The sequence below is a fragment of the Cucurbita maxima genome, unplaced genomic scaffold (assembly GCF_002738345.1).
Source record: "Cucurbita maxima cultivar Rimu unplaced genomic scaffold, Cmax_1.0 Cma_Scf00022, whole genome shotgun sequence".
NCBI lineage: Eukaryota > Viridiplantae > Streptophyta > Magnoliopsida > Cucurbitales > Cucurbitaceae > Cucurbita > Cucurbita maxima.
This window is the reverse complement of record NW_019272038.1, coordinates 3,353,262-3,363,426: the sequence shown is the minus strand read 5'-3', so window position 1 is coordinate 3,363,426 and position 10,165 is coordinate 3,353,262. Positions and strand designations below refer to the sequence as shown.

General features: G+C 36.0%; 2 protein-coding genes across 4 annotated transcripts; one reads left to right on the top strand and one right to left on the bottom strand.

The window, feature by feature from the left end:
* The first annotated feature begins 1,710 nt into the window (after positions 1–1,710).
* Positions 1,711–4,406, top strand: LOC111496093 (homeobox protein ATH1-like). The gene is made up of 5 exons (XM_023146375.1): positions 1,711–2,423; positions 2,467–3,392; positions 3,478–3,833; positions 3,909–3,969; positions 4,052–4,406. Exons 1-5 carry the CDS (start codon positions 2,369–2,371, stop codon positions 4,157–4,159), a joined length of 1,506 nt encoding a protein of 501 aa, XP_023002143.1. The 5' UTR covers positions 1,711–2,368; the 3' UTR covers positions 4,160–4,406.
* A 122-nt stretch (positions 4,407–4,528) lies between these two features.
* LOC111496094 (protein NDL2-like) lies at positions 4,529–8,629 on the bottom strand. Of its 3 annotated transcripts, none has more exons than XM_023146376.1 (12): positions 8,398–8,629; positions 7,658–7,757; positions 6,847–6,944; positions 6,495–6,583; positions 6,264–6,324; positions 6,065–6,151; positions 5,893–5,970; positions 5,551–5,607; positions 5,361–5,416; positions 5,132–5,267; positions 4,621–5,050; positions 4,529–4,586 (listed from the first exon to the last, which is right to left on the bottom strand). In XM_023146376.1, the coding sequence occupies exons 1-11, from the start codon at positions 8,455–8,457 to the stop codon at positions 4,829–4,831; spliced, it is 1,044 nt and encodes a 347-aa protein (XP_023002144.1). In that variant the 5' UTR covers positions 8,458–8,629; the 3' UTR covers positions 4,529–4,586; positions 4,621–4,828. The 3 variants fall into 3 exon arrangements, with proteins under 3 accessions (XP_023002144.1, XP_023002147.1, XP_023002145.1); XM_023146379.1 differs by lacking the exon at positions 8,398–8,629 and adding an exon at positions 8,216–8,387 and having other exon boundaries at positions 7,654–7,757; XM_023146377.1 differs by lacking the exon at positions 8,398–8,629 and adding an exon at positions 8,216–8,386.
* Positions 8,630–10,165: the final 1,536 nt, after the last annotated feature.

The following is a 10,165-nucleotide window of genomic DNA, read 5'->3' as shown; positions in this document are numbered from 1 at the left end:
AAAAAAAAAAAAAAAAAAAAAAAAAAAAAAAAAAAAAAAAAAAAAAAAAAAAAAAAAAAAGAAAGACGATGGAACTAGAAGCCCATTGCTTGATTGGTCTGTGTCCTTTCAACTGAGCACACACAGTGTCGTGAGTTATGGGTGAGGTTCGGACTTCGACGACCCACCATGGGACCTCTCTCTGAATCAACCTTTCTCACCTTCTTCAATTCCACGAAATGGGTGCGGTTTTGGCTGAATTTGGTCGCTTTAATGGTACGGTCGAAACCCTTTTCTTCTTCGTCAAAATTGTTGGTTTCAAATGGAGCCCAGTTTCTGTGTTTCTGCTGCATTAGAGAAAAATAAGTTAGCAATCAGTTATCTCTTTTAGCAGTACGGATGTGTGAAAGCAAAAATGGGACAGGAAAAAGAGCTACCAGACATTGCCAGATCTCTGTTTGGGTTTGCAGCCAAACCAAGCAAGTAGCAGCAGACCCCACGGTTCCAAGTTTCTTACCATGAACGACGTGGAAATGGTAAGAAATTCATTTATATTTTACTCACTTATTTGGGTCCAAGCACACCCTTATAAAGAATGATTCGTTACCCTCTCCAACCAATGTAAGATCTCTCTTTTGGAATACTATCCGATGTCTAGCTCTGATACCATTTGTAACAATACAATTATACCATCTTTGGACTTTTCCTGTTGGACTTCCTTCAAAGTTTTTAAAATGCCCGAGGAAAAGTTTTCACACTCCTACCGGTTAAGATCTCTAAGGCTTAAATCCCTTTCCAACCAGTTGAGATCTCTAAGTTCCTTCTTTTTCTTTTTTGTCATTGTGCTGTCAAAGAATTTGCTTCTGGAAATCATTCTCGAGCACTGAGCTACTTCATCATTCAACATGGAAGCTGAATGATAATTACACTTGAGTTTAATGAATGTATTGTCTTTTCTGGGAAAATCGAACCGTACTCTGTTTAAGCACATTTTGTCCAGTAAACTCTTGCATTAAAGACTCATTGAAGAAGACCCTTCTCTTTCTTTCTTGGGTAATTAGTAAAACCAATGTACAAGAGAGAGGTTTTGGCTCCTGAACCTGAAAAATGTTGCTTCACCTTTGACAGTAATCGGATTTAGAGTTCAGAGCGACAATTGAGATGGTTAGAAATTAAACCCACTTACCAAGCCTGCAGTGCAGAGTAGAAGGCAGAAGCCACTCTTTCAATAACAGCTAGATGGAAGAGTTGCGCCAGCATTGAGGTTGTAGTGTAGGTCCCCATTATTTCCTTAGTAGTTTCTGGTCATTGCTCCAGATTCCATTATAGCTACATGGTCAGAGCTCAAAAGAAAATCAGAGAAAATATTTAGAAATGAGGGAAAAAGTGGGGTTGTATCACACATCAGATCCAATGGCAGAGCTCTGGATTCAAGAAGCCATTGTAATGGAAAATGGATTCTTGATCCGAGAAATGAAGTCCATCGGATTGCATGGTTTCATCATATGGTTCGGATTCAAGCAGTCCATAAGAGCCAAAACAAACAGATGGGGTGTTTGGGTTTGCTTGCATCATGATTTTCAGGCTCTTTTCTCTCTCTTTCTCCGAGACTTTATCTGTTCAAAAGTACACTGGTGAAACAGTGAAGTTTCTCTTTTTTCACATTTGATTGCCGTAAGTTCTCAGTTGTTGTGTAATACTTTGTTCCTTTATTTACTCTGGCTTCTTCTCATCACCTCTGTTTCCTTGTCCAGTATAGCTAAAAAGAAAGGGACTTTGTCCGAAAGAAACGGACTTTTCTGAAAAAAGGTACTGACAAGACCTGGCAGGAACAGAAGTTTCAACAAAGAGAATCCAGATATTTGGATTACGATGACTGCAGTGGATCAGAAAATGAGCGGTCGTGAGCAGGACAAAGGAGATGGCACAGAGAGAAGGACATGGGCCATCAGCCTTAAACAAAGAGTGAGTGGTTCTCCAAACTTGCACCTTTTTATGGAGATACAAAAGCCAAGTTCTTTGAATCTTCTTCTCTTGCTTCTTTGGGATGTCTCAGATCTCCTGTGAGTCAAGGACCATAAAAGCATGTAAGCAGTGTAGCAGTCTTTATGCGTTTAATACTTTGCAAGTTTGAAGTTCATTACTAAGCCATCACATCCATTACTTGCTTAGTGATTCAGAACCACGGTGCCCTTTTCAGAAGATTTGGTGAGGGCTTCCACTCTATAAGTTTCACATCCTATTTTGGATGACAAAGATTAATCAAATGTAAGGTTGCTTTCTTTGTTCGAGTATGTTAGCCTGAGCTGATGCTGCAGGATAAAGATGGGGAGTTTTCGTCTACAATGCTTCAAAGTTGGAGAGTGACTTGAGGAATGCTCTGGTGAATATGGCCAGTACAAATTCTGTCATTGTAGGTGAGATTCTGCCTCTTCGCATTCCAAACTCGGTGTGTTCAATTAATTTAACCCTAATGATTTGAGCCATTTGCAGCTGGATTTCCTATCCTTTTGACTCTGCGGGAATCTGGATGCCCTGCTACTGATGCAGATGATCATATAGTTGATCAATTGGGGTTCTTAGGCTCTTCTCCAATGTTCACTGCCCCACAACGGAACGATTTGGTGGATGTTTCCGGAGGTTGTTTGAATCTCTCTAGTAATGCTGAGTTTCAAGATCAGCTAGCCGGAGCAATTCCTATTGCTTCTGTTTCTCCAGTGGATGCAAAAGATTCAGCATTTTCAGCCCCTCAGTTCCAGCAATTAGAGACTTTTAGAACCTGCTTCGAACACAGTTCCTCTAATGCTTCAAACTCATCATTTGCAAGTTCTCTAAACTGTGAACGTGACGAGTCTCTATGTAATGCAAATAACGAGTGGGAAAACGGTCATTTTCTTTATAATCAGCCAATTGCTAGGGATAATCCAGTAAGATCAGATTTCCAGACCATTTCATCGATGGAAAACCTGGTTCAGAATGGCTGGATGCCATCCAACACTATGAACTCCAAGTTATGGAATGAGCTTTCTCTGAGTCTAGCCACTTCCGAACCTGTGATCGTTGGAGGAACCAATTTCCTGGACCAGTATTCACAGCTGACTTTTTCTGGTGCTACTCAGCCTTGCTTGAACAACACAGAATTAGCCTGCAACTCCATGGACCTCTCTCTAAGTTACAGTTATGGTAGTAGTCCTGTTCATCCCTCTCAAGCAATATCAGGATCAAGATATCTTTCCGTCATTCAGGACATACTTTCCCAAATTGCAAGCTATCCACTGGAAAGTTCAGATCAAGTTAGCCATTCATCAACCACAGTTGGATTTGTCCCATTCTCATCAAGTTCCCTAGAGACTCAATGGCCGAAACCATCTGGTGATGCCAAGAGATCCCATCTGTTGACTTTACAACAACTGGTAGGTACACGGAATTATAAATATAACTGTTAGTTTTCTGATTTTGGTCGTTATATTGTTCTTGAACAACTTGATAATGATTCAGATTGATGAGAGGTACACTCAATGCTTGGACGAGATTCATACTGTTACATCTGCATTTCATGCTGCCACCGATTTGGATCCTCGCTTGCATTCTCATTATACTTACCAGACAATCACTTCTGTGTATAAAAGCCTGAGGGAGAAGATTACTAATTGTATCCTTGCAATGGGAATGCATTCTAACACAGTGTGCACCAAGGAGAAGGAAAAGTCCTTCGAGACAACGTTCATTCGGAAGCAGTTGGCTCTCCAGCAGTTGAAAAGGAAAGATAATCAATTATGGAGGGCACAGAGAGGCTTGCCTGAAAACTCTGTCTCAGTTCTAAGGGCGTGGATGTTTCAGAACTTTCTCCATCCGTAAGATTCTGTGATAAATCTGGTTTACTTTGATGAATATGTTGAAGTAATCACTCAACTTTGGAGAATTTTCAGGTACCCCAAGGACACAGAAAAGCACTTGCTTGCAGTAAAAAGTGGATTAACCAGAAATCAGGTTCTTGCTGCTTCAGGATATTCTGAGAACTTTCTTACCAGTTTGTCACTGTTTCTGAGTTCTGCTATTTGAATCTGGGCAGGTATCTAATTGGTTTATCAATGCACGTGTCCGGTTGTGGAAACCGATGATCGAAGAAATGTATGCTGAAATGAGCAGAAGAAAATCCTTTCAAAATGATGAAGGATGATTCGAAAGAATTCGCCCGTCTGAGGTAAGCATCAGCAGCGAGAAGATGTAGCTTGAACCTGTGAATGTGATGAGCTAGATTGAGTTATTATATGGAACGTGAATAGATTAGAAAACCCAACAATATACAATATGGATGGGGATTCAACTGTACCTTTTGTACCTTTTGGTTGTCTATTCGTTAACCACATCGAACATTCGATATATTCTTTTCGGTTATCAAAGAAAATGGACCTGAAGAATCTCTTTTGCTTCGCCTTCCTAGCTACATCATAGACAACTGATGAAATGCATTAGTTCAAGGGTGAAAAGAAACATCAATCACCACGAAAGCAAAGAAGCAATAGAGATACAAGGTGAAAAGGTGCACTTTTGAATCTGAAAACACTTTATTAGTTCCTTAGAAATAAATTATTCTAGAATTTACAGAGAATAGCCCTCTTCAACTAACTCTTGATTACAAATTAAAGAATGACATTCTGCTTTCTGCCTAGAAGTTTTCACTATAAATTATCCTCTTTCTTCTTTATCTACACACCACACCCCTCATTCATGAACTGATGGATTGCCAAAGAAAAAGCAAAACACTGTCCAACTCTTCAAGTACATACAAACACAAAAGGCGATCTTTATATTTCTTTTTCTTCTGACTCTTTTCATTGTCTGTCCTTCAGACTTCCAAGGAGATTCTTGTTTTTATTGGTTTCAACTTCAAGCCCATACTTTCTGGAGACAGAAGCTCTGGAGCAATGAAAGAAGGGCTCAAGGGGCTTCTTGGGCTAACACTGATGTGAGATGGCCTATACATGCCATATCCCATGAGAAAATACTCCATAGGTATCAACATTGCATCGGGCTGCTCCTCCGTCACCATTGACCCGCATGACTGAACCTGAAAATAGCTCATTTTAATTCACCTTAGTAAAAAGCTTGCATTAAATCTCAAAAGAAAGAAGAAAAAAGTGCAACATACTTCGACAAGGGCACTATTTCTTCTGTCTAGTTTTACAGTCATGTGAAGAGCCTCTGAATGAAACGGAGACCTGTCCCCAACAAATATCAATGAACGGCACTTAAGTTTTTGCAACCCTTCTGAAATGTCAGGTCTCCTGCATTAAAGGAAAATGAAGTTCAGGCAGGAGGACCTTTGACCCAACAATTGACAAGCAAAATTTCTTTAAAGCATAAAAGAAGCATTTTACCCATTCATCGCTTCAAGAAACCTCCAGACGTTTGAACTTTGCCTCTCATCGAGCGACTGTTGACATAGAACGTGTATAATGTTTGATCAAACAAATGCTCAACTCTTAAAATCCGTTAAGTTTTCCAACTCTAACAATTGGCAGTTTGTAGTTGCTAAAAAACAAACAAGAAAAATGCTGGAGTACTTACTCTTCTGCATGCTTTAACTAAATCAGACTCTGGTACTTGAGAACAACCACGAGCCTCCTATAATTAGCAAAATACAAATGTCCAATAAAATTCAGTTGAGAAAAAACAACACCAATAAGTGCATGGATTTGTGTAACTATAGTTGGTTCATATTCAGGTTATATGGAAAAAAAATGAACTCGAAAGTTTATAGTTAGTGTGTAACCTAAAATATGTGTTTTAAAAGCCTAGATTAGATATCTTAAGCTGTATAGAATTTAACAAACCCAAAGATTGGGTTAAGGAGAAACCACCATCCCAATGTAAAAACTGGTTTTTAAGCCCAAGCTATTTTACACCTACCTTACTGAAATACCGCTTTAGCAAAAAATCCTTCACTACCCCACACATGCCATAAAAATAAAGCAAATTTGACATCACCTGCACAAACAAAAGTTCATTTACAAAAAGGTTCCAAGAAACCTGAAGATGATCGTAATAGTTCAGAAAATAAAATAAAATAAAATAAAAAAACCTTGTTACACAACCATTCTGTCCAACAGGGTGCTGTGCATATGGGAGAGATCAATATCAAACCATGAACACGATGCCTGTGCTTCATCTGCCACCAACAAATCAAATCAGTACAAGAAAAAAAAAATCCAAGAGGACTTGAAAAACAATACATAAAAAAAAAGGTAACCACATGCATGGTGAACAAGGAGAAAGCTTACAGCAAAGAGAGTAAGGATGTATGCTCCAGCAGTAACGCCCATACACATTACAGCACTCAGCCTGGGAGAAAGAGAAAAGAAGAGTAAGTCATCGGATTTGTGCATGTTCATTTCAAATAGAGCTAACGTATAAAACAAATAAAGCCTCCAAGAGTCAGACGAGTGGGATTCTTCACCAATTAACTGTTGGTTATACTAAATTGAAACTAGCCAAAAGGACAATTGAATTACTCAAAATAGTTAAGAACTTCAGCAATTTGATCTGCCAAGTCATCTGCAGAAAGTACAGGATCATCAGGGCAAATTGCAGCGGCTCCTAACTGCAATAACTCTTGAACAAGGATCCAATATGAGAAGAATTCATGTGGAAGTCAAAATTAACGTACTTATTGGAAAGTTCAATGGCATTGAAGCAACACAATTTTTTAAATAATAGGTTATTTTCTACATAGCATAGATAAAAGAGTAACTCAAAAGAGTACTCATTTATTGAGTGAGTTACTTTTTGATCCATGCAATGTAAAAATTAACCTATTATTTATAAAATTTGGTAGAGATATCAGGCCATGCCATTTATACAAACCTCATGTCCAGGAGGGCTGATATGATATATGCAAAAGTTGTGAAGCAATAACGAACACGTTTCTGGACAAAACATTAATCCTTGGAAGCAGAACATATCTGATGAATAATGAAATGTAACTTGTTTAAACATTGCTATATGACCAGGACAAATCAAAGAGACATACTAAAACTTCCCAACAGGACATCAAATTCAAAATGTATTAAGCCATAGGTCATTTCATTTTTTTCAACCCAATGGTCTCATTTAATAACTCTTTTTTTCTCCATTTTCAAAGATTGAGCTGGTCTATATTCCAATTTCATATACACATAAGTTTATAGTCTAAAATAATTTTGAAAACCTCAGCCGGTTGTTAAAAATTATATAAATATATAGAGCGATCTAGATAGCCACTATTAGAAGACAAAAAACACATATGTGTGTGAAAAAAATAATTCTTGAAAAATAAACCAAAAATACACCGTAGATGTTAGTAGTAGACAACATGACCAATTCCAAAATTTTCAGCACATAAAATTTAGAATAAAAAAGCATGCAACTGAGGTAATGAAAAACTAACTATTTCAAAACAGCAAGGACAAAGTTCAAAAACTCCATAATTTTTTGGATATGACATTAAAAGCAATCTTACATGACTTAAAACAAAAACGATCCATGAAATTTCTTTTCTTTTCTTGATGACTGGAAATTCCCTAAAGCTTAGAACTTCTTTGATTGGGGTAAAAATGAACATACAACTTGCAGTGAGCTAGCTCAATATACACATTAAAGCCTATAACAATTTACACGACACATTCGACATACTCACAATTTAGAGCTAAATCAGGATAAGTGATTAGAGCTGGTTTGTCCTGGTCTCCAATCACAGTGACAGAAACAGCACCAGAACAAGTTTTCACAAGATACTCCTGCCAAAAAAAGATAAAAAAATATAAATTTTTACACGTAATTATCTGAAGTAGAGTGAAGAAAAGAATGCAATAGCTATTGGTGTGTATGCATTCAAAATGAAATATTTTGGTAAAGAATGACAGCAAACGCCTTCAAAAATGAGAATTGAAGTACCTAAAAAAGCCGGCAAGTATTAGAACCATATATGAACTACCTTAAAAGGGGGATTACAAAAGCTTATCGCAAACAACATATAGATTAAACGAGAAAAACATATCGGGTAGTTGCTTCCCATAAAGAAACTTTGCCTAATTGAATTCAAAATGCATTTCTAAACAAGTAAATAGTAACCTCCATCCAATTCTGGTATGAACACCATAATGAAAACTCCCAGCCGCAAGGATTCCAAAGACCATTGAATTTAGAAAACAAAGCAAGCAACACCATGAAATAAAAATCGAATGTAGCCATTAACTTGACACGATCGTTACTTTAACGAATTCATACAAAACATCAAGAATCCATGTTTCAAGATCTTCCTTCCTCATCTCCCACCCAAACAAATATTTCTCAGCAAGCAAACAAAGAACGATGTTCAAATCCATCTAATCAAATCATTAAACACACATTCGTAAAAGAGACACGAAATGCAGATACCTTTCCACCAGAAGAAATCGACTCCATATCCACCGACATTGAGTCACTCGAATCCCCCATTTCCCCCTCACACTCTCTCAATCTCTCTCTAATCCTTCTTCCCCACTCAATACTCAGAACACTTCTTCTTCTAGCTTTTATACACCACCAAATCTCTTCAACAAATTCTTCCCAGCACTATTTCAACTCGTCGTATCGAATCGTCCGAGTCTAAACGAGTCACCGACGCCGCGTTCCCCTTCATCGCACATCGACAGAAACCTCACGAGCGCCCTGTAACGAACACCCTCAAGCCCAATCCCATGGTTAGTTTAACCATAGTTAGGAGACCGACAGTTCAGTCTAAATGACTAAAATACCCACAGTTTCCTTTGACAACGACCTCCTCTATTACCACACGGAGAGGGCGGTTTCCGTCTCTTCACGTTGATTTTTCTTTTTTATCTTTTAAAAATTATTAATAATAAAGATTGAAATGGTAAGTAGTTAAGCTTTGACTTAGAAGGAAAAAAAAGGTCGAATATTTTATGGTGGGCCCCAGATTTTGTATATTCGTTTTAATTAAAGTAACGCAATCATTATATAATAAAGTATAAAATCGTGACAAAATTAGGAAAATAATTATTTAATGAAAATTCCTTTTATAATATGGTAAATGTATTTTGTTATTTATTGCATTGCCTAAAACCAGGGTGTATTTAATTAAATAATTTTAAATTAAAATAATGTGCAAAAATACAGTTAAGAGTTTTTTTTAATAATATAGTTTCCCAATGAAAGTTAGTTATTTAATACCATTGCTTCCTTGCCAAATGGATTTTTATAATTTTATTGAATAATTAATTGTGATCTTTTTTTTAATAAATTTTTTCATAATAATAAAAAAAAATGCTCAAAATGGAATTTATTGGATTATTTTTTTCTTTCATAAATTTTAATTAGATAGTGCATTCTAAGTAATTTTATATTTTAGGTAAGTTAAATTAATAAAAATATCTATTAATATATTCTAATCTTTTAAAGTATCATTAATATTTTTTAAATTTTTAATTTTTTTTTTAAATATCTTCCCAATTTGGAAGCTATTACCAGTTTATTTAAGTTTTAAGGATATTAATAATATTTTAAAATTTTATTATTATTATTATTTAAATACGTGGAAGTTGAGGTTTATTTTTAGTATATATAATAATAACCTTTTTTTTTCTATTTAATTAAACTTTTGAGATAATTTTATCCTCATATTATACGTTATTTTTCTTATCTTCTCCTCTCTTTATGCTTTATTTTGTTTTGTATTTCACCCACGCGAAAATGATATGATATATAGTTTAGAATAAAACACGTGAAGTAATTTCATTCGTTTTTTTTTACCGGTCCTTTCCTTTATTAAGGTTAAAAGTTACATCACTCTCGAGTTACGACATTCAAGTACAAATCTAGTCCAGTGACTCATTTAAAGTTCCCGACATCGGAGTACAAGTCTAGTCTAGTAACCCATTCAAAGTAATTAACTATTTTTAACCGTGAATAAAATTAAATATAATAAACTTCAACTTTCTAAGTAATAAAACGAACTAAAACTATAAGTTAAAATATAACATCATGCTAAATCTCTCCTTAAAATTCGACAAAACGATGAACGTCGAAGACAGGTCGACAAAAGAATATCATATTCGATCAAGAGAAACCATTTTAACTAATCACAATAAACATACTAATTTAAACGGGATCTTCTTAAAACTTCTTAAAATTTAAAGATATTTTT

What these genes read in the sequence shown, in the direction of transcription:
- LOC111496093 (XM_023146375.1), top strand. Translation starts at nt 2,369, where the DNA reads ATGGCCAGTACAAATTCTGTCATTGTAGGTGAGATTCTGCCTCTTCGC. An exon ending in TGTTGACTTTACAACAACTG is followed by an intron (nt 3,393 to 3,477) that starts GTAGGTACACGG and finishes ATAATGATTCAG; the next exon opens with ATTGATGAGAGGTACACTCA. An exon ending in GTGGATTAACCAGAAATCAG is followed by an intron (nt 3,970 to 4,051) that starts GTTCTTGCTGCT and finishes GAATCTGGGCAG; the next exon opens with GTATCTAATTGGTTTATCAA.
- LOC111496094 (XM_023146376.1), bottom strand. Translation starts at nt 8,457, where the DNA reads ATGGGGGATTCGAGTGACTCAATGTCGGTGGATATGGAGTCGATTTCT. An exon ending in CGATTTCTTCTGGTGGAAAG is followed by an intron (nt 7,758 to 8,397) that starts GTATCTGCATTT and finishes TTTTTTTGGCAG; the next exon opens with GAGTATCTTGTGAAAACTTG. An exon ending in TCAGCCCTCCTGGACATGAG is followed by an intron (nt 6,584 to 6,846) that starts GTTTGTATAAAT and finishes GAGTTATTGCAG; the next exon opens with TTAGGAGCCGCTGCAATTTG.